Raw genomic sequence first — 24,829 nt, forward strand, 5'->3', positions numbered from 1 at the left:
AGAATGAAATTGTGAGGCTAACTCTATAGGGGATGCTAAAAATATGAACTCCATACTAGTACAATTATCCACAATATCATTTCCCCTACTTAAGGGTCCTGGAAGCCCACTATGGGCACGAACATGTCCAATATATAATGGTTGGCGTCTTTCCCACAGCAACTTCTGTAATTGTAAGGCCAAGGCTTGGATGGTACTATGAGCCTTTATTTGACCTGCCACTTCTAGGGATAAAACTAAATTAACTACATATTGTGAATCTGAAATTAGATTAAAAGGAAAATCACAATCCTTAATGACCTCAACAACTATTTGTAATTCCACCATCTGCGGAGTACAGGGATAATACCGCCTGACCACAGGATCTTTCCCCTCTACCATATATACTCCACATCCAGTTTTTGATCCATCAGTAAACACGTTAACTGCATCCTTAATGGATGTTTTCCTCACCACTTGAGGAAAAATGACTGGATGTTCCTTAAAAAAGGTCATTAACAGATGTTTGGGATAATGATTATCAAATGGGCCCTCATTAACACAGGCTAAAATAGCCCACTCATCAATATTTGCTGTTAGGACCTTTTGCTGATACCCATCATAAAGGATTACAATAGAGCTGGGTTTTATACCAAAAAATTGTAAACAATGCTGAATTCCCAACAAGGCTAAAGAAGCCACTGTTGTAGGGTAATGATCTAATGTCCTCCCAGCAGATATTTTGGAATGGATCCATAGCAATGGGCCTTCTTGCCACAATAATCCTGTGGGTTGCATCTCAGTAGGTAATATTATCAAAATGATGGGTAACCCTTCTTGACAACGTTGAAGCTGGACGTTAATCAATTCTTCTTCCACTAGGGTAAGGGCCTTTCTAGCCTCAGGTGTTAATTCCCTTTTGGTACTTAACTCTGAGTCTCCTTCTAAAATTTGAAACAGAGATTTTAATTTAACATTTGGGATCTTCAAATAGGGCCGAATCCAATTGATATTGCCTAACAATTTCTGAAAATCATTTAAAGTATGCAAGGAATCAACCCTCAACTGTATCTTTTGAGGCCAAACGGCTGTAGGGGCGATCCTTGCTCCTAAATAGGACACTATTTTATCTTGTTGCACTTTCTCTGGTGCAATATACAAACCCCATTGCCTCAAACTCTCCACCATCTTTCCATAGGCTTCCTGCAAATACTTTTCATCCTTTGTTGCAAGCAGGATATCACCCATGTAATGAACACAGCCAAGTTTGGGATATTCTTTCCTAATTGGTTCCAATGCTTTTCCTACATAAAGCTGGCACATGGTAGGACTATTAGCCATTCCTTGAGGCAACACCACCTACTCAAATCTTTGATCAGGCTCTTCATGATTACAGGAGGGCAAAGTAAAAGCAAATCTAATACTATCTTTCAAATCCAAGGAAATGGAAAAGAAACAATCTTTAATATCAATTACTATTAGAGGCCACTTTTCTGGCAGGGCAGATAAGAGAGGCAGACCCCTCTGAATGGAGCCCATCACCTGCATATGTGCATTAATAGCTCACAGATCATGTAATAACCTCCATTTGCCAGATTTCTTTCTGATAACAAAAATTGGGGTATTCCATGGAGATACAGAAGGTTGAATATGACCCAAAAGATATTGTTCTTCAACTAATTCCTTAGCAGCTTGTAATTTTTCTGAGGATAATGGCCACTAAGGCACCCACACCGGCTCCTCAGTTTTCCAGGTTATGGGAATGCTTCCCCCAGTGGCCCCTAGGAAAAACCCATTCCTTCCCGAGGCTTTCTTTTAATTGAGAGAATCGGGGACTTCCTTCCTTGCAACCCTTTTCCCAACCCGAAGGATGGGTGCCATCCCATGTCTTTCATCATCTTCTGGGAGGCATCAGAATATTCATTAGTAAGTCTTAATTGTAGATCCTTCGACAAATCCCTGCCCCATAAGGTAATGGGCAGCTCAAGCACATATGGCTTAAACATCCCATCATGCCCTTCTTCATCTTTCCAAGGGAGCATCCTGGCACTTACGTCTGGGCTCTTTGCATAGCCCAGGCCTTGTAATATCTGTTCTGACTCCTGAATCGGCCATCCTTTAAACCAAAAGGCAGTAAGAAAAATTTTTGCATCCTTTGCTCTTAGCCGCTCTTCGAGCACTGAAAAAATTGGGTGTGACTGTGACGACCCCATACCTAGTCATTCACGCCCTCAGAAAAATTACTCAAATGGCTAGAAAAAGAAAGTAACCCATAGACTGTTCCTATTATCCTCTTACTTTCACTACCCTCTTACTTTCACTTTCTCTCTTACTTTCACTTTCTTGTCTCCAAGCCGGAGAGTCTTATTGTCTTCAGAGCCAGAGAGCCTTATTGTCTCTTTACCAAGAGAGAGCCTAATCCCAATCCCAGGATACTGAGTTACTTACCGTACTCATCCTGTAGACAGACCCTGACTGCAGAAAGTTCTGAACCTCTTTGGTGGGGGAATCGGTCCCGGATTTTGGTACCACTTGTCTCATCCAACTCGGCCAGCAAGAAAGACTCAACCACCGGTTCTTCTTAAAGCAGTTTTACTCAGGCAGCTTCTTTCTTCAAATCCCCCAGCCTCCCTGGTTACAAGTGTTTTTCTCCACTCCAGCCACAACCACGCCCCCACCAATCACCACAGGTCACATTACCTCACCAGACAGGCTTGCTCAGCCAATCAGGGATTAAGGGCGGACCATCCACCAAACATGGGCTTGTTTACAGCCTGGAATAGATTTCTATCCGGCTGACCAGGAAGTCCGGAATGGCTTCCCACACCTCTGCTTTCCAGAGACCCAAAGACCACATTCCTCCAAACAAAAGCATGGTCAGGCTTATCACAGCAATATTCCACTCCTGGTACCAACTTCTGTCTTAGGGTTTCCATTGCTCTGAAGAGACACCATGACCAGGGCAACTTTTATAAAGGACAGCTTTTAATTGAGGTTGACTTACAGATTCAGGGGTTCCATCCATTATTATCATGGTGGGAAGTGTGCACAGTGCTGGAGGACCTGAGAATTCTACATCTTGATCTGAAGGCTGGTGGAGAAAAATTTTTATGGGCAGCTAGGAGGAGGGTCTCAAAGCCTACCCTCAGTGACACACTTCCTCCAATAAGTGAATATCTAATCCAACAAGGTCACACCTTCTAATAGTGGCACTCCCTAGGACAAGCATATTGAAATCTCCACAAAATTAAAAGCTCTAATATAATAGTACATTCAAAATTTGTGCTTTTATTCAGGGTATGATTTCTCTTTTTATAAAATAATGTTATTTATTCTTTGAACATTTCATATAACACAAAGACATGCTGGTTTAAGCATGAGGAAGATGGCCAGGCAGTGGTGGCACACGCCTTTAATCCCAGCACTTGGGAGGCAGAGGCAGTCGGATTTCTGAGTCCGAGGCCAGCCTGGTCTACAGAGTAAGTTCCAGGACAGCCTGGACTGAACTGAGAAACCCTGTCTCGAAAAACCAAAATCAATCAATCAATCAATCAATCAATCAATCATGATGAAGATGTTAGGGAAAAGGCAACAGTCTGTTGCTTTTTGAAATCCAACTGAGTTAGGTTTCTGTAAAAGAAAAAAAAAGATTTTTTTTATGTGTATAGTAAAAATACTGCAATTGATTTTGTTTGTTTAATTTTATGTATATAATGCCAGCATGTATATGTGTTCCATGTGTGCTCCTGATGTCCATGGAGGTTAGAAAAGGGTTTGAATCCCCTGGAACTGTTTGTTCCATTGTAGGTGCTGGGAATTGAACTCAGGTCCTTTGAAAGAACAGCCCTTAAGAGCTGAGCCATGGCCGGGCGTGGTGGCGCAGGCCTTTAAACTTAGCATTCGGGAGGCAGAGGCAGGTGGATTTCTGAGTCCGAGGCCAGCCTGGTCTACAAAGTGAGTTCTAGGTCAGCCAGGGCTATACAGATAAACCCTGTCTCGAAAAACCAACCCCCCCAACTCCCCCCCCCCCAAAAAAAAAAAAAAAAAGCTGAGCCATATCTTCAGACCCCAGATACTGCAGTTGTTGACAGGAAGTCTTGAGTCAGTGGTGTCAAAGGCAAACATTCATTAGTATTGAATTCCAAGATAGCAGGCTGGTCATAAAATACACCCTGGTTTTCAAAACCAAGGCTGCAGTGAGGTTAAGCCTTGCAGTATGGGGGTACTGCCACAAAGAGATGAGATTCATTATGTGTAGTATCTCTAGTTAATTTTTGGTATATGTTCAGAAGCTCTCACCTGTAGTTATATAAGCACATTCATAAAAGGCTATTACCTACAGTTTAATAAATAGACTTAGAACTAGTAGGAATCCTTGGAGATAAAAACATTGTGACTGGGTCTTAGGGACTTGAACTCTTAGATCTGTCCACATGGAGTCTCCAGAGATTCATCAGTCACAGTTAACATTCCTCTACCCAAGAATTTGTTCTCAAGAGAGTTTTTGCTTTTGAGTGTCTGTTCAGTTGAGTTGTGATTTTTTTTTCTCTCCTCTCCATATTTGCCAGTGTCTCAGGTTCTAAGGCTGTAGGAGAGTTGTGGACTTTTCACTTTATTCATTTCATGATTTGTCAAAAAGATGCATTCTTGACTTTGGATTTTCATACATTCTATATAGGAAACTGGAAGTGTTCTGAAGAAGTTTTAAGTTTTGTTTGTCTTTTACAATAATATCTTGCCATGTTTCCCAGATGGGCTGGTACTCCTTATGTATTCTTCTGTCTCGGTCTGCTGGGTGGTAGGGTTACGCTCAAAAGCTGCCATGCCATAAATACTTTATAATACATAGGTTGGTTTATGTGAATTGAGCATCTGTTAAGATTGTGGGTAAAAAACAAAATGATTTATATGTACAAACGTAATAGTAAAAGAACAAAAATGGGTAGACAAGAGAGTGAAGTAAGTGGTTTTGTTCAAAATAGCAAAGATGACATTAGATTGGTAACCTTTAATCATTCTGAGTAATAAATGTCTAACTGTCGAATTGATTTTCTTGTTTTTAACCTCTATGAACAGTACTTTATTTTGGTATTAATGTATTTAAATAAAACCTAGATTTTTGTTAGAAAGAACAGTTTTGAACAAATACAGTGAATTGTATGTAGCAAGTCAGTATGCCATCTATTATATGAGCATGCAGTAACATTTAACCACTGTGTACTGTGTGATATGTAGGGGAAGGAATTGGTAATGTTTGACCTTTTAGATAAACACATAACTTAGAATCTTCTGCATTTCTGGTATGTGCTGTTATCCAGCATGGCTATTAGTATAGTAATTCTCTTAAGAGTGTTGAATTTATTGAAGTACCTTATTGCTTTGATTCTGCTTTTCCTAAATTTTCATGTTTAGTGATTTTTGCACAGTACAGTTTCAGACCTATCAGAATAATACCCAAATTCTCAACAGAAACTCTAAAAACTAAAAGAGCCTGGACATATATCTTACAACCTAAAAAAAACCCTCAGATGCGAATGTAGACAACTATATCCATCAAAACTCTCAGTCATGATAGATGGAGGAAGCAAGATATTTCAAGACAAATCCAAATTGAAATAGTCTCTATCCATAAAACTCAGCCCTACAGAAAATACTAGAAGGAAAACTCCAACCTAAGGAGGATAACTACATCTAAGAAAACATAGGAAATTGGTACTTCCATACCAGGAAGAACAAGGGAAGCGGGCACACACACACACACACACACACACACACACACACACACACTAATCTAGTTCTCTGAGAGGCTCCACCCAACAGCTGACACCCACAGCCAAATAGTTGATGGAGCTTGGGGACTTTTATGGAAGAATAGGGGATGGGATTGCAGGCCCTGAGGGGCTAGGAGCTCCAGAGGAAGTACAACAGAGTCAACTAACCTAGGCCCTTGGGGCTCTCAGAGTTTGAACTGCCAACCAAAGAACATACTTGAGCTGGACCTAAACCTCCCTGAACTTAGGTGGCAGATGTGCAGCTTGGTCTTCATGTGGGTCCTAAGCAAATGGAGGAGGGGCTGTCCCAAAAACTGTTGCCTGTATGTGGAAGATGTTCTTCTAGCTAGACTGCCTTGGCTGGCCTTAGTGGGAGAGGATGTACCTATTCCTGCAGAGACTTAATGTGCCAGGGTTGGAGGATACCAAAGGTGTCCCCACCCTCTTAGAGGAAGAGTGGATGGGGGTGTGGGGATTTTGCCAGGAGGTAACTGGTAGGCAGGCAATGAGTGGGATGTAAAGTGAATAACGAAATATTGGAAAGTTAGCAAAGATTTTTACCATTGTTTCTTTAAGATAATGCCTCCATACTTGCTTTTATGATTTAATCTCATTTTTAGCAACTTTGTTCTGATATATCTTGAAAAGGGCAATTCTGCATTTATATCTGCCCCATCTCTTTTTCTTATTTCCCATTTATGGACTTTAATTGTTTGTTGTTGTTGTTACTCTCTTTCTTGGATTTGGGAATTATTTTGGATCTTCTCCAGATTTTACTTTTCTTTCGTTCTCTTTCCTGCTTTCTTTTTCTGACTCCCCATGATTTAGTTTCTTTTTTAATTCTTGTGGTAAAACACCATGAGCAAGACAGTTTATCGAAGAGTATATTTGGGCTTATGGTTAGAGAAGGCTTATGGTAAGATAGTGGAACAAAGACCCGATGGCACAAGCAGGAAACTGAGGTCTCAAATATTGAACCTTTAAGTGTCACCTAGTGAGAAGAAACTGGGCATGGCTGGAGGTGTTAAACGCTCAAAACCAATAACATACCTGGTCCAAAACAGTCCCACTTCCTAAACCTTCCCAAACAATGTTACCAACTGGAAACTAAGTATCTAAAAGCCCAAGACTTGACAGTATTCTACCAAACTACCACATGTAAGTAGATTATGTACCATCCATAATTTGTTTTTTTTTTTAATTTTCTTACTGGATTTTCTTTATTAACCATATTTTCAAAGTAATCTAGCTTTTTAAAATTTGCTTAATTTCCTCTTAATCTCATTAGCTCTTAATTTTATGAATTTGATTATTTATTTTTAAATGTTTGGATTTTTGTATGCTCCCATTTCATCTTTATTTTTTTAATTCTGTTTTTATATTTTTATATTTAATGATTGCATTTTCTGAAGATTTCTTGTGGTGAGAGTTGAACCCATGGCTTTGGACATCTATCACTGAGCTACATCCCTACCTCGAATAACTGTTATTTAAAAATCTGTCTGTAGGGTACTAACTTGGAAGTGGTGGGGAGATGGGGAATGGTATGTGAATTGGATTGGTGTAAATAATGACAAGGAATGATGAGGATGCAGCAGAGAGAGAAAAAGATCTAGAAAGGTTAAGCCATGCCTATAGACCTTGATACTGTGGGGACCAAGTCTGGAGGATTGAGACTTAGTCATATTCTTGAGAGGGATGGGATGAAGCATGAGGCAATTTTCATTATTGTTGTTTTCAATTTTCTTGGTTTAAATTGCTCAGAGTGGAAGATCCAGTAGCTGTTTTGTGTATAAAATTGATGGAAGAGTTAGGAATGATTTAACTTATCATAATAGTGGTCAAGTATGGCATGGACATGGCCGAGGGCATGAGTTCCACCTTTGCTTTTCATTTTTATTTTGGAAATCCTAAGCAAAACACTGCTCTTTTTAATTCCCCTTTGTTGAGATGAGGGAATTTATACTGTCTGAGCTGACCTTGAACTTGCTATTATCAAGGGGAATCTTGATCCTCCTTCCTCTCCACCTCCCAAATACTGAGGTTACCTGTATGAAACACCAGGTCTGCTTTTCAAACGTTCTTTGTGAGATAAGGTTTTCCTTTTGAGATTTTTTTTTAATGAGATAAAGGAATCTGATGTCCCTATGTAGTAGTACAGTTTAAAAGAGGAACATAATGTCTCTAGTTGTAGACGTTTAAATGACTTTATGGATGGACACTTTACAGGACCTCAAAGTAGGGTCGTGTTTTGATAAGCAGAAGCAGGATGATGCAATTTTCACTGAAAGTGTGTGTGTTCAAACAGTATTTGTGATACTAACAAACATTGTTTTGCCTAAGAGGAAGACTTCACAGTAGGCTTTAGATTGTTTGTACTGTCTTTGTTTTATGAGATTTATCAATTTAGCAAATTAAGTAATTTTAGAAGAGACAGATGTATGTAAGATGATTTGAAAAGTATTTTAAAAGTTATAGAAAACTTTTGAAGTTATAGAAAACTTTTGAAAACTTTTACACAAGGCAGTTGCATTTTTTTTACACACACACACACAAACCCGTGTTTTCTCTGTAAGAACAGTTGAGCTTAAGTATATGTTCATGAAGTAAGTTGTCATAAAACGCAGGGCGATAATCAGCTCTTTGTTGGAACAGGAAATTTTAATAGTAGTCTTTTAAATAGTTATTCTGTTCTTCTGTCAGGGTAGTAAGACTAAAATAAAATAAAATGTTATTTTTTATAAGGATTCAAATACTTTGTTATGTCAGGTGGACTTCAATATATAGAGTTGTAAATTATTTCTAATTACTCATCTTGCTCTTATGTTCCAGGAAAAGATTTAATGTAATAAACATTTCTGTTTTGAAGAAATACAAGTAAACCTAGAGCAATAAATATTCATCAGTGAGATAAGAAGTTTGCATTTGTATAACAAACTTAAATACTTAATGAATTATTGATTTTAGGGAATTTGAGAGGAGATGAAAAATGGAGTTAAAATTCAATTGTTCGTACTAAACAAATGTTTAAATTGCATGTGTTTAAAACTTGGAGTGTTGTGTTCTCACAGACCTGAGGTCTATAAGACTGTAATTGTTCCATCTGCACAGAAATTTTATGATGGTATTTTAATTTTAATTACTTGTGTTTTTTCCCTAGGTGGTATCATGGAAAACTTGATAGAACTATAGCAGAAGAACGCCTCAGGCAGGCAGGGAAATCTGGAAGCTATCTTATAAGAGAGAGTGATCGGAGGCCGGGGTCCTTTGTCCTTTCATTCCTTAGTCAGACAAATGTTGTCAATCACTTTAGGTAAGTCTTTGTTCCTAGTTTAAGGTATTTCATATGGCACTTAGTATTTAATCTGATATATATTTATATATAAATATGTTCACTTTTATAAAAGTGAATGACTTTGGTATAATAAACTTGATTTCAATTAAATTCTTTCATCAGTGATTTAGAGTAAATACTCGACGTGTTTAAACTTTTTGTTTAAAGGTAGTAATATTGAATGGGAAAGCGCTTAATGCACCTGGGCTTGGAGATCACAGATTGAAATGTCTCCTGCATCACATATTGTGGAGGTTACATCTGTCTGTGACAACAGGGTGTTTCCTTATGCATTCTTCATTCGCTACAGTTTAAGTTGACAATTCCTTTCCAATAAAAATTCACTTACACCTCCTGACTTTGTTAGCTTTGTGATAGAAGTAGCATGTTGCTGCCACAATACAAGCATTGCTTTGGGCAAATTAAAATACTCGTCCTTTCTTTTGTTTTTTTTTTTGGGGGGGGGGCTAGTATTTCTATTTATTTATTTATTAGACATTTTCTTTATTTACATTTCAAATGCTATCCCAAAAGTTCCCTATACCTTCCCTCCGCCCTGCTCCCCTACCTACCCACTCCTGCTTCTTGGCCCTGGCGTTCCCCTGTATTGGGGCATATAAAGTTTGCAATACCAAGGGGCCTCTCTTCCCAGTCTTAATACACTAGAAAGGAGAAATAAAGTACACAAGTCCAAGTCTAGACTTCAGTACTTTTCCATGCAGATTTGTGCACATGTGAGAGGGTATCTGGTTTGTCCAGCAATTATTCTTTAGAGACCTGGACCACTATATTGTGTGTTTGCTAATCATTGACTGTAGTCCCAAAAAAGCCTTGTGAAAATGTTATGCCCTATGCAGCAGCAGAGTACCATAAAATAAAACTACATTTTATAACCCCCCCCAAAAGGTAGTAATATTGGTTTTTACAATGGCAGCTTTCAAATATATGTACAATTAAGGAATATATTACTACAGATACATTTTGAAAAAGGTAAAAACTAAAATGAAAGATGTATAGATTGAGACTGGAGAGTAACAGAAAATATTGTATGGAAGTTGAGGTTGTCCTTAGTTTTTTTTTTTAAGTCTCACTATCTTGAAATTCTCAAGATACATTTTCTCTTCTGTGAGATAAACAGGTATGTAAAATTTCAAAGGTATATCTATATATAAATATATTTGCAGATATTACTGTATTTCATTTTTATGAAACGAAAATATGGGAGAAAATAAAACATAAATCATCTAGCTAGTTTTAACTGATAAAATGTTCTGTGTCTTTAAATTTTAGAATAAGTTTTAAGGGTACTGTCATTGTTGTGATAAGTTCACATATATAATTTCACATCAGTAATATCTGATCATAATTTTTATGTAACATTTTTATTACTGTTCACATAAATTTCAAAAGATATGTAAGCTACTTGTAGTCAAAGAAGCTCTTATACAATTGTTGAGTATTAAAAATAGAAAGTAAAGAGAGATATCTGAGGGTAAATTTTCAAATATTTGATTCAACTACATAATTGAGGCTTGTAAATATGTCTTATCAAATTCATAAATATTTAAAAATAATACTCAATTTCTCATGATATAAATATATATATTTTAAATATAGAAATGTTATATTAGTGGAAAAGAGTATGAAATTGATCATATTCAGAAAAGAGACAACAAAAGACTGGCTTTTAAGATCCTTTCCAAACTATGTTTTTTGTTTTTATTTATTTATGTGTTTGTTTTGTTTCCTTTACTATAGGATTATTGCTATGTGTGGTGATTACTACATTGGTGGAAGGCGATTTTCTTCACTCTCAGACCTAATAGGTTATTACAGTCATGTTTCTTGTTTACTTAAAGGAGAAAAATTACTCTATCCAGTTGCACCACCAGAGGTAAGTAAAACACATGATATATCACAACTTTGATTTTACAAAATCGGGTGGATTGTAATCTTACCAAATCTTTTACATGTATTAGAATTTAATAAGTATTTGTTTTAATTCTAGTTATAATTCTAGAACAAAAAATGATAGTTTCCTTCAAAACTAATATTTGTATTTAAGTAACTGGACTTTTAAAGATAATTTTGTGCTTATAGATTATAATAATTGCTCGAGAAGGTAAATGTTTATATCATAAAAGATAGATTAATTTCTATGTTCTCTGTAGCTTATTTAAGGATTGTTTAGATTACCCGAAGAAAATGTGTTATGAGTGTATAGTAATTTTTCTAAAAATATCAAGGAAGAGCAGAAACATGTCTAGGTTCTATGTAGATGCTCAGTAAAGAGTACAGTGACTATGGAATTTATAGTATGCAGCTGTATTGACTTCAAGCTTTGTGTGAATTTATCTTTTTTGACTTACAGAAACAATCTTCTTTTGTGTGCATGGGTATTTGTATATGTCTGTGACTGTGTATACAGGCTTGCATGTGTGACAAGGAAGGAGTGCACATGCGAACTTATTACTGGTGGCTAGAATTTGACAACATGTCATTCTTGATTGCTCTCTACTTGATTACTTGAAGCAAAGTCTCTGGATGAAAGTAGAGCTTTTAAATTTGGTTAGTTTGTCTTGATCGTTTGCCTTAGGTACCCCCTGTTCGTTTCTCCTAAATGCTGGCATTACAGGCAGCTGCCATACCTGTCATAGCTTTTATGTGAGTTCTGTGGATCCAGCTTGGATTTTCAAGCTTGTGAGACTGGAGATTTAGCTATGGAGACATGAAGCCTCTATCAGCTCCTAATTATTTTTACTTTTCATGGTTTCAGCCAGTAGAAGATAGAAGGCGTGTGCGAGCCATTCTGCCCTACACAAAAGTACCAGACACTGATGAAATAAGGTATTTTATAGTGTTTTTTTTTTTTTTTTTGTAGCATTTGAAAAGAGGTAGACAATGAAGATACATTGCTTTTAAACTAGGAAAGATTTTGAATTTGAGAGATATTATAGGCATATAAAGTTGTATTTAATACTCGATCTGTTGTCTTCCCATTGGATGGCTTATCTATTCCCAAGGTTTGAATCAGTGTGGCTACAGTGAAAATTACAAGAGAAAAACTAGATTATTTAAAAAAAAATTCTGAGAAAGTAGAGATTTCTCTCATAAATTGTGTGTTTTTATTATCTATATCAATCATCCATCTATCCATTCACTTACCTACCTACTCTACCTAATCTACCTATGTTATATCTATCTGTCTGTCTGTCTGTCTGTCTGTCTATCTATCTATCTATCTATCTAGTCTGTCTGTCTGTCTATCTATCTATCTATCTATCTATCTATCTATCTATCTATCTATCTATCTAATGGTTTGTTTTTATTCCCCATTACATTTATGCCTCAGCTATTAATCTTGCTGAAATAATTGTCTTAATTTTACATAATGAGTAAACAATCTTAACATTCAAGAATATTGTGTAATCATGGAGCATTATAGTTTTTGTATGTTATTTGACTTCTAAGTTATTTATAAAACTTATAATCAAATTCTCTTTTTTTAAAAAGCTATTTAATCATTCAATAGAATCCTTGTTTCTTAACTATAAAATGTTTGCCTATTACTGATTATATAGTTTCTCTTTGAAATAATTGCAAATTATAATACAAAAATATTTTGTGGACTAAAAGTTTTAGAAATTAGTATTAGAAAACAAAGATATAGTTTGAATCTCAAATAAGGGTTTCATTTTTATATAATTATTGTCAAGCTAATGCCTTCTCATTTAATTCTTACTGCCACACATTTATTTATAAATTAATGTGAGAAAATGAATAAAATCAATAAAAAGGAAGAAAGTTATTTAATAGAAGTTAGTAGTATTGAAGTGTAAGTTTTAGAAAATTTGTAAATTTCAAGTCTGATCATCCAAGGCTGCAGTCTCTAAGTGTATTTCATCTGATTGTTCTGAGACTCACTTAGATAGTCCATATGTTATCTTGATTTCTCCAGAGAAGGTTTATTTTAAGAATTGGAACAGATTCAGGAGACTCATTTCTATAATTTTAAGTATGGAAGCCTGGGGAGACCATGGAAGTCAGAGTACATCCCACTCTGAGGACAGAAGATAAGAATCAGCTCAGAGGAAACAGTGAGGCCAAGGGGGATAAGGAAAGGAAACATTTATCTTACTTTTTATTCTGTTCAGACAGTTAGTGGACTGGATGATAACTACTCTATGGAGGAAAACAAGCTACACTAGCATAATGTATGAATTCAAATGTTGACTCCTGTAGAATATTCCAGAAATAATGCTTCATATAGGTTGACATTCCGTTAACTTGACACATAAAATTAATTACCAAAGCTCATGAGATTGAAATTATTTTTCATTGTGACTTCACAATAATAGTGCTAAAGTTTTGGGTATTAAAAACTTCAGGTACTTTAAAGTGCACAGTAACAACCCTAAAGTGATCAATTCTGGCTAAATAAAAATAGCTTCATTTGATGTCTGAATGAGCAAGCAAAACACATTGTGTTCTGATCTTTGACTAGGCATCTAGAACTTCATGTAGTAAACAAGAAGATAAAACAATTCCATGTAGCTGTGATGGTATGGTCCTGTTATCCTAGTAGCTGGGAAAGTGGTTCTAGAAAGATGTATTTGGTTAAATGATAAAGTCGGCTGCCATTTATCTAGGAAAATCTTGGGTATTTTTAAGGAGGACTTTAGAATTGAGATGGCATTAATCTGTGGCTTTTTGAATATAGAGTGTTTTATAAAAGTTCTCCTTTGTATAAGCTTTGTTTTTTGAAATTTGAGAAAAATAGAGTCATTTAGGCAAAAACAAAAGCATTCATGAGTGTGAGAGAAGGATTGATTTAATAGAACTAAGGTTTATAAGTATTGAGACCATACTGGAAGAATATTGAAAAATATATGAAGATACCTTATAGATGTATGGTCAGTGGCAGCATCCAACCAGAAGGATATTTAGAGTCATTCACTTAATCCTGGAAGGAAAACTGCAAGGAATTTTTGGTGATTTTATATTGATGATACAGCCAACTGAAGCCTCCTTGTTGGTGTAGAGCTTGAAAACATCCAGGTAGTAAAAAGGAAACTAAGTTGTGTACATCCTTCTTCTCTGAACTACATAGCAGGAAAAAAAGCATAGATGCCTTTTAACACATGTCTGGGTGCTATTTTTAGTCAAAGAATGCTGTACTTTTTAAACAGTAGGCATTTGAATCAAATAAATTTAAGATGTAATTATAAACGCTAATTAATACTACTTTGTTTCCCTTTCTAAAGGAGATATATATAAATATAAATATATATGTTTATATATTTTTCAATATTCTTTCAGTATGGGCTCAATACTTATAAACCTTAGTTCTATTAAATCAATCCTTCTCTCACACACATATATAAATATATATGGATATATTTATATATATCTTAACTGTAAATTGCTTTTTATTACATCTGTCATACATATAATAAACAACATTGAAACTTGGAAACTTTAAAATTCAGTTTTCTTGGAACTACTTATAATACGTAAGTAATTGTTTACTATTTAAAGGAATTTTAATTTGAGTCTAATATAGCAAAGTAGGTAGTAAATAGAGGAATTCTAATTTGAATATAGTCCAGCAAAGTAGACTCTATTACTAAACCTATAATTAAATTGTACATATAATGAAATTAGGATTCAGGTTTACTGTCTTCAGTTTCACAAACAAAGATGCTAGAAACAGCATAGAACTTTGTTTTTTAAGTGTTTTTGCATATTTCCGATATCATAATATCTAATGGTTTAGGACTACTTAAATGTTCATTTTTAAGATAGTAATGGCATTTGCTATTTTAGTTTCTTAAAAGGAGATATGTTCATTGTTCACAATGAGTTAGAAGATGGATGGATGTGGGTTACCAATCTAAGAACAGATGAGCAAGGCCTTATTGTTGAAGACCTAGTGGAAGAGGTGGTAAGTTTCATTTGTTCTTCTAAATTTTAGATCCTAAATTCTTTATAAAAGTTTAGAAGTCTGTTTTCTGGGTCATTAGACAGAAACAATTTCCTCTTGTCAAATGCTTAAATTCATAAATGCAAAGAAATTTTAAGGTGTATTTGGTGTTAATAAATGATTATTTGTAAAGAAATAAAGTAGGTTAGTGTGTTATATATCTGCCTTTGCACACAGTACTTCAATATTTCTATCACTTGTACTTATTTTGATAATTTTTTTGTGCTTCTTTTCTTTATTAGGTATATCTGACTCAGAATTTTAAGTAGTTGTATGTTTGGTATAATTTTTCAAATATGTATATAATTCTAATAATCTTAGAAATTTTTAATTATATTACTCATACATAACCCCAAAGTTCTACAGTTTGAATATTCCCCTTTGTTTTCTTTGCTATTATACATTATTATTTATCTTAGTATATAATTTAAATCATCAATATATTTAGCAAATTAGTACAAATTAGCACTCAAGCAATGTTCATGCTTTACAGACAATATTCAACACCACCAAAATGTATTAAACATTATAATTTTGGAATTTACATTTTCCTCTTAGATTTGTGTGGTAGTATAGAATGGCTTTCTGTGATCTTTTATGGAACCCCAGAACTATGTATGCCCTGTGTGGAAGATGGTAGAGTAATTTGTTTTGCTACTAATTGTTTTGTCTGCTTATTCTGACAACTAGATCTTGATTCACATGCATAAAACATACTGAGGAAAGTTGGAAGGAATTATGGAAATGTGATATATCCTGTATTCATAGTCACAAACATAATGCAAGATCTAGGATTATAACTTCCAGTTCTTTGAATAGCATTCCGAATTCTACATTGGAAGAGGTATACAGACAGGAACAATCAGATTCAAGCATCTTATAAATATGTTAGTTTTCCTATAAATTTTTAGATTTTGTTTATGTTAGACTTCCTTTTGCCTATTATACATTAATTTGAATTATGTATTCATTGAATGTTTGATTTTAGTCTTTCTAAATACTTAGTGAGGACCTAATTAAGAGAAGTCCTTGTATAGGTAATATAATTACTTTTTTTCTTTCATTATCTGTTCATTGAAAACTCTGTGTAAACTGTTAGGACTAGAATTCAACCAATACTTAGTAAAAACTATGAATGTATACTCTGTTTGAGTTCCAGGATAGGCAGGATTACATAGGGAGATATGGTCTCAAAAATAAAACAAAACAAAAACAACAAACAAGACAACAGTACACCCTGGAGTACAGACTATAGTAAGGTTAAGTTTGTAATACGGTTAAAAAAAGGAGGATGCATGTTATAATCCACAGAAAAGAAAGTTCTCACTTTTTAGGGTCAAAATGTTACACTGTGAAGACATAGCATTTGAGGTAGTTTACCTTAATAGTTTGCTTTTTTGAAATAGGTAGGTAGCAATGAGTTGAAAGGACATTTTGATAGCGACAATTATAACAGAAGGCAAACCAGAGTAGGAATGCGAGGTTGGTTAGCAAATGGGTAGTTAGGTGTGACAGCTAGAAAGTGAGTGGGATGAGGCAGGAAATGTACATGAGCATTTGAGACCTATGCTTAAGAGTATTGGTTGTAAAAAGAGAAATTTGTAGGCAAGAGAGAGGGTAGTAAAGGTTTGGCTTCAAAATTTTCCGTTCATTTGATTGGTTTACTCTTAAGTGAACATTTACAATGGAAACTAATGAATTCAGAGAGGTTGGAGTAGGACACAGTAATAATTATAGAATAGAAACATATTCTCATATACATGTAACTATGAAAGGTACTATGGAGAAAGATTTGAAGATCTGATTCTTAGGAATTTTCATGAAATTATATTAGGATTTAATTTTATAAAATTCTGTCTTAATGTCTTTCCTTTAGAGCCGAGAAGAAGATCCACATGAAGGCAAAATGTGAGTTTTTATTAATTATAAAAAGAAAAAATATAAATTAGAAAATAGTCAACATAATGACTTTTTTAGATTAACATTTTTTTAAAAATCTGATTCTATAAATATTTCTTTTTTTTTTTTTTTTTTTTTTGGTTTTTCGAGACAGGGTTTCTCTGTGTAGCCCTGGCTGTCCTGGAACTCACTCTGTAGAGCAGGCTGTCCTCGAACTCAGAAATCCGCCTGCCTCTGCCTCCCATGTGCTGGAATTAAAGGTGTGCACCACCACGCCTGGCTATATAAATATTTCTTAAGGAGCTAGTACTAAATTTTTTTTGGTAAGAATTTTAAGCAAACATTGGCCTATACCTATATTCAAATCTCATATCACCAAACTAAAAGACTTTCTGGTAAACATTATGTTTGAATCATAGTGAGCCCTCTTCATTTTCTTACAGACTACATTATTATTTTTTGTGGCCATGTATTTTATATATATATATATATATATATATATATATATATATATATATATATATATATATATTATGAACTTTTAAATTCAGTTTTTATCATTAATATGTGAGATAACTCAAAATTTTAGTATAACTAAGTAAAGTCCTTTTAAATAATCTTTTTGCGTGTATGAGATTCCTTTTAAAATCTTAAGCCTTTAATCCTGTTCTGGTCATATTATTTCAATAGAATATATACCTGTTAGTTTTACAGTGCATTTTTCCCCTAACCGAGCTGTCAGCATTTGTAGATGAAATTTAAAACTTGCCTCAAATGTTTTATTTTCCTGTTATCTAGCCATTAGAAAGTGAATACATTAATCTGAGTATTCTGTATGTAGTTCTCTTAGTTTCCTGTCTTAATAGAATATATATTATGAATACATTTTTATAATACTCCATGCAGGTACAAGTGACTCCATTATTCTACCTGTACCTAGTTGATTCTGCTTGAAGTCTGTATCAGCAGTTTCAAATGCTAGTTAATGCTTGAAGAGCATGAGATTCATAACAAAAGCAGATTATATTATGTGTGTGTGTATATAGGCATATTTTATATATTTTCCAAACACAGTAATACTGTTCTGTATTATATAAACCCCGACAGAGACCACAGTGCCAAGAATACTTTCTTTCCCTCTTGTCAGAAGACAATTATCATTTACCTCAGTGCTAGCAAATGGTAATTGACATTCATTGCTTAATGTTATAGATTTTGAGAAGTAGAAAACTATAAAGTTTTTTGTGTGTCTTAAGGTGACCACTCTGTCTAGTTAATGTGTGTTAGAATGTGAATTCATTGGGCAGGTGACAGGCTCAGCATGTAGAAGCATTTGCTGCCAGATCTGATGACCTACATTTGATCCACAGGACCCAACAAATTATCCTCTGACTTCCACATGCATATAATGATGTCCACATACTTAAACACATATGCACACGCACACGTGTGCGCACACACACACACTTTCTTTTGCTTGATCGCTTGCATACACGCGCGTGTGCACACACACACAAATACACATATACACACACTAAATTAATCTGAATTCAGTATTATGAAATCCTTCAGATTTTCAAGAGAAAGTGTATATTCCCTTGTATCTGTTTTAATAGTACAGATTTAAGATGCCAGTAAATATTTAAACTGCATTCATTTTTCAATGTCAAATATAAGACTTCACTGGGAAGTCATATTAATACATGTAAGTCTTTTGTTTTTCTGAACTTTATATTTATGTGGAATTTAGCATAAGTTAAATTTGTATTGGTTTATTTTAAGTACCTGCCTAGTCTCTTAAGTATTTAAAGTAGAGACTATGGCAGTGAAATATCATAATTGTCTCAAGTATCCTTAGTCGCAGTGAATCCCTTTGAGATTAAATAGCTGGTTTGACAGTTTTAGTGTTTTGTTTTTTTGTTTTTGTTTTGTGTTTTTGAGCTCCATATCTGTGTGGGTATTAAGTTCTAGTACATTTTTTCTCCTAAAATATTTATTGAATGAGTCCCTACTTTTCAGTCTTAAATAATTTTACGAGAGTCATTCTTCCTAGTGCCTGACACAGCAGTCATCTTCTTCTGGGCCCTCCAAGTTGTTAATCATCTCACACTCTCTGCTCCAACACTTAGAATGGTTTGTCTAAAATACCTATCAGAAATTATACTTTCTCACCTAAAATCCCGAACTGATTCCCTACCAACTTTACTTCAGCAGGTCTTAAAATGATGGTCTGTGATGTCCATGTTTCTTGTAACTTATTGCCTTTTCATTTCACTCTTAACTTTGTAGACCTTTTAAATGCATAACTATTTTTAATGATTTTATTAAGCTGTTTCCAAGACTGGGATTACCTACAGTTGTTTATGTATTTAATTATGGAATTTAGTAAATTGAGTTGAGTGAATGTTCATGTTATTCCTTACATATGCTGAAGACTTGGTACACTTCTCCGTTATTCTCCAAATGCCCTAACACATACCTATCACTGTACTTACTGTATTTTTACATGGTTTTTAGTTGTTCCCTTTGTATTGTTTTTTGTTTTGTTTTGTTTTTCCTATAACCAGAGTCTGGACTTCTTAAGAGCCAGGACTTACCTGTTACCTTGAGTCCAAGTTATGTAATTGAATATATAAGTTTTATTTAAGAATAACTGGGAAATAATCTTACCCCTGTGCCTGAAGGCTCTTTTCTCAGTGCTCAAAATATTATTCACCTTTGTCTCTTTTTTTAAACTGTATTCTTTGGGTTTATATTTTTACTAGCTAGAAAACTGTAGAGTTAGTCTTGGAAGCCATCTAGCTAAGTCTTCTACAATATGGAAATCCACTCTGTAGTAAATGGTAATTTAATCTTTACTTGAATGCATACATTTTAAAGCATTCTGAACTGTATAGTTCATTTGCTTTTCATTATTAACATCTATTCTGAGAACATCAGGAAATCTGAGTTAATGATTACTTTTTCATTTACTTAAAAATTAAGTTGTATTTTAACTTTCCCTACTAATAGAATAATTTGAAGCAGAATGAGTGACCTCTAAGCCTATAGCATTGCATCTTAGAGCACTTAGGCTTTTAGTCTTGTAGTATATGTACTTTACAGCTGGCCGTTAACTCATTACTACAAATCACTGCAGACCTTAAGAAGATGTAGCAACGTGGGAGTGAAGTGTTCTGACATAACCAGCAAGAGAAAATGAGATGTGATGTAAATAAGAGGAGAACCGATAGACCTTTGGCTTTTACATTTTAGTTTCTGAGACAAGAGCTCACTTGTCCTGACTGCCCTGGATCTCACTGTGCAGACCTCAGAGCACAGTGATCTCCTTCCTCTGTCTCCCAGGTTCTGGGATTAAATACATGCACCACCATTCCTGATCCTTAAGTAATTTTTTAACATGTTATTTTATGGAAAGGAAAATATTAGATACCTTTCTAATTTCATTCTGCTACATTTTCAATTATTGTAGTGTATAATAATAATTTCTAAATTCTTAATTCCAGAATACAGATTATAAAATATTTTACTAGTCCAATTTGATAGGCTGTTAGCTCAGAATTAAAAGTAGTTCGTTCTATTAGTATGTACTTGTTCTGGTGTTTACATTTTAATTTTACTAGGCGAGATCTTATGTTAAAAGAAAATTATTTTTGAAGGAAGAAGCATGAGAAAACATTTGTAGGCCTTGTATAATTTTTGCCTTGTATAATTTTCTCTATCCTTCCCAAGCCATTCAAAGAAAAATGGAGCTATGTTATAAGCATGTGACGATTACTACTAAAACTAAAACCATTGTTCTTAAAAATATTGTAATTAATATGGTAATTGTAGTCTATACTTGACAGTTCCTAGTATTTTCATACTTTGTTGAGATAAAGCACAATAAGTTTGCAAAATGCAATAGAAATGTAACAAATGAAAATTTGACCATTTCCATGACATTTGTTTCATCAGCTTGGTTACCTTTGAGTATATGAAAGCAGCACCATGTGGACTTTTGATTTAAATATCTAATTTGTTCTCCTTTTAAGATGGTTCCACGGGAAAATTTCCAAACAAGAAGCTTATAATTTATTAATGACAGGTACCTTTGTATTCTTTAATATCTTTATAAAGTATAAAATTGAACAACCATTTTTAATGTACTACAGTTTTTTTTTTAGCATTTGATAATACATGCATACTGTTATTTCTTTCCAATGCAGGGCAATAGGAGCTGGTATTTTCTGGTTTTGTTTTAAGTTGAAATGTACATGTACTGTTTAAGTTGAAATGTACATGTAAGCTCTTTTGGAATATATTTTTCTTCTTTTCTATCCACTGTCCATGTTTCCTTCCCCCTATTTTATACCTTACAATCTTGTGATATACTTTTTTATGTGTATTAGGTCTGTCCTACATATAACACACTTAGAAGAATACATAATATACTCTTTAATGTTTAGACAAGGTTTCTCTGTGTATTAGCCCTGGCTGTCATTGAAATCGCTTTATAGACCAGGTTGGTCTTGAACTCACAGATCTACTTACTTGCCTCTGCTTCCAAGTGTTAAATTAAAGGCATGTGTCAATATACATTCTTGTATGCCTAGTGGAATTACATAATTGAACCTTATTTGAAATTAAATTTCTAATTACTATGATTGTTACAGGGAAGAATAAATTAAATTTACTTATATTATGGGTTTATAATTTAAAGCAGGGGTTTTCAACCTGTGAGTTGTGACCCCTTTGGCAAACCTTTATCTCCAAATATATTTACATTAAAATTCACATCAATAGTGAAACTATAGTTATGAAGTAGCAGCGAAAATAATTTGATGGCTGCAGGTCACTACAACATAGGAACTATATTAAAGGGTCGTAGCATTAGGAAGCACCACTGATTGCCAGCTGTGTTACCTCAGTCTTTATTATTAACTGTTCATCTCTAGGTTAATTTATTAGTAAACAATGCCTCACAAACATTTGGGACAGAAATCAATCAGAGTATTTTAGATGTTGTGGTTCTTGAAAAATTGGTAGTTCATCTATTTTCTAGGGTACCTGGAAATAGGCTATTTAGAGTAAATAAACTACTAATTGTTAAGTATGTGATCTGAGTTGTTTAAAGATATACGGCATTACATTTTAAATCAATAATTTTCTCTCATTGGTTTTGAAATAATTTTTGAAGTACTTAATGGATTTAATAACCAGCATTAAGTAGATCCAGAATATAATTTAAAACACAACAATGCTTTATGGTAGAAATAGAAATCAAATTTAAACCACAGGAGTATGCCATTAGCTTTCAAGGTGGAACCATAAATATATTATTCAGTTGTTGGAGTAGGTTTGTATTTAGATACCGAATCGCCAAGTATTTGAAGTACCCAGTATTGTTTTAGGTGTGTAAACATGAAAATAGCCTAAACATAGTTTCTCCCATTAGAGTCTATTTTTGTTCATTCATATTCTCTTTTGAAAGAGTGCAAACGTCACCCCCAGAATTTCACAAACATACTCACTTACAAACTTGTAGAAGAAACAGAGAGTATCAGAATCATCACCAAGAGGTTTTTTTTTTTAATCCTACATTAAATCACATAGTTTGCAATTTTAAATTTACTTATATATTAAGTTGAACCATGAAAACCCAATATAAAAAGAATTAATTTTACTTCTTTGTATTGAGTACCAAGTTACTTGATAGCAAGAGCCTGAGCTAGATGATTGAAACAATTACTGATGTATATAAAAATTACATGTGGTAATTATGTTGGTTATGCTTTCTTAAAAGAGTCAGCTCATGATCTTTCTGTTACCAGTTCTCCATCACAAAGGAAAGACAGTCTTAGGAGTCTTTGTAAATTGTAGATAGTCCTTTCTGTATGCCTTCTCAGGATCATACCTAGTGAATAAAGTATCAGGTGTGTGTACTAACTTATGATAATATTCTCAGGTATTTAAGTTATTTGCCTCTGCAAGCTCTTATATAAATATATTTGTTATTAATTATTAATTGGAAATTATTAAATTAAATTATTAATTGGAAATCTGGAGAAATTAGGCAAAATTAATTTAACTTTCAACATCTTCTTTAGGAGATTAACAGATGATGCAACAGTTTTAATTCCTGTTACTGTCAGGAGAGTTCTTTCAGTGAGGGAAGGGTGTAGATATACTCCAGAAGTTATTGTACAGAATTTCGTTCAATATGCTTGTGTTACACTGAGAATAACACGGGTGGTTGGAAACATAAAATGAAAATAGTAAAAGTTTTATTATAAAATTTTACATTTGACTGTACTTAATAATTACTTAACATACTTTCTCTCTGATAGTTAGATTATAAAACTAACAGCTTAATTTTTACAGTTGGACAAGTCTGCAGCTTTCTTGTGAGGCCCTCAGATAATACTCCTGGAGATTATTCCCTGTATTTTCGGACCAATGAAAATATTCAGCGATTTAAAATTTGTCCAACACCTAACAACCAGTTTATGATGGGAGGCCGCTATTATAACAGGTAAATTAAGCGACAGCTTATGGTGAAAATAGTTGGAATCAAAATACACAGATTTCCTCAATTTCTGGTATAATTGTAATAGTCTTTTATGAGAATGCTTTAAACAGTGTCAAACATGATCGTTAATAACTTTTCAACTCCCAGATGTCTTGTTTAATCAGGTATTTATGTACAAGCTATTTTTATGTAATTCTCTAGGAGTCATCTGATTTTTTTTTACAAATGTCATTATGTTACTGGATTATTGTCTCAAGTTGATACATTTTGCGTGTCTGATTTGTTTCTGCTTCTCAACTCCTAGAAAACTTTGTTTCAAAGCTCACAATGAGTTTCACTGCTTGCTTAGGAAAGTGATCATATTAACACAGTGATATGTAATATAGAGTGACAGTATTGTTCTGGAAAGGAGAAAGGGTGAAACATTTGCTCACTTTGGTAGTGTTATTTCTTCTTTTGGAAGCTGGTATGATCTATTTTTAAAAATATATTTACCTGCTTCTTAATACTGACCTAATATTCCCCTCCTCCATTAGAGTTCCCTATTTGAGTTTTAAATTCATAAAGCCTCAACAGCTGATTATCTGGAAAACAGAAATTCAAGAATAAGATCTTTTGCTCATCAGAAGTTCACTGGACAGTTAAAAAAATTAAATGAAAGATGTAATTATAGACATTTGCGTATCTCATCGTATTACGCTACCTGAGTTCCTTTAATGTTATAATCTAGGCTTAGACATCACCTAGGATCCAGCTTGCTAGGCATACTTTAGTATTCTGTTTTCCTCTTAGACTTTTTGCTTTGTTTCATGAAGCAATTTGAGCTACAGCTTTAAAAAGCTACTTTGGAAAAGGAGAGGCATTTAGCACCAAATTGAATTCAGCAGATATTTATTGACTGATTATTTAGTGAAATCTACTGTGCTGTGTACACATGAAAGAAGAAGGAAAAGACCCATTTCTACATTATTTAGTACTCCGAAATGTTAGAAAAGATTTTCACTTTGTGATGAATTGAAGGAAAATACAAATAGGCTTGAGAACCACCAAAAGACTACAATTTCGGTAATAGTAAAAGGGAATTAGTGAGGTTTTAGTAACACATTGAAGAGTAACATCTATGTAGGGCTTAGGAAGAGGTGTGCATAGTTTTATGTAATATGTACTAAATTAAAGTACCTTGCATGGTGGCTTTAGAAATTTGTTTTATAGATAAGCCCTCCCCCCCCCCCCCCGCTCCCCTCCCGCCCCCCCGCCCCAGTGGCTACAGTAACTGAAGAAAATACCTTTCTTTTCTGTAGCAACTATTAATTGGCTGTATATCCTCAGGGAGGGATAGCTCCTCGGGAGCC

General features: G+C 34.2%; 1 protein-coding gene across 1 annotated transcript in view; it reads left to right on the forward strand.

Annotated features, from left to right (window-relative positions):
• Positions 1-24,829, forward strand: part of Rasa1 (RAS p21 protein activator 1) — a 79,709-nt gene that overhangs the window by 25,918 nt on the left and 28,962 nt on the right. Inside the window, exons 2-8 of the mRNA XM_021180504.3 lie at positions 8,911-9,063; positions 10,843-10,978; positions 11,861-11,931; positions 14,911-15,028; positions 16,944-16,975; positions 21,001-21,053; positions 23,330-23,480. Coding sequence (XP_021036163.1) covers positions 8,911-9,063; positions 10,843-10,978; positions 11,861-11,931; positions 14,911-15,028; positions 16,944-16,975; positions 21,001-21,053; positions 23,330-23,480 — 714 coding nt within the window. The remainder of the gene's footprint in view (positions 1-8,910; positions 9,064-10,842; positions 10,979-11,860; positions 11,932-14,910; positions 15,029-16,943; positions 16,976-21,000; positions 21,054-23,329; positions 23,481-24,829) is intronic.

This window comes from Mus caroli, unplaced genomic scaffold (assembly GCF_978045245.1).
Source record: "Mus caroli unplaced genomic scaffold, Mus_caroli_1 scaffold_15, whole genome shotgun sequence".
In the NCBI taxonomy this organism is placed as follows: domain Eukaryota; kingdom Metazoa; phylum Chordata; class Mammalia; order Rodentia; family Muridae; genus Mus; species Mus caroli.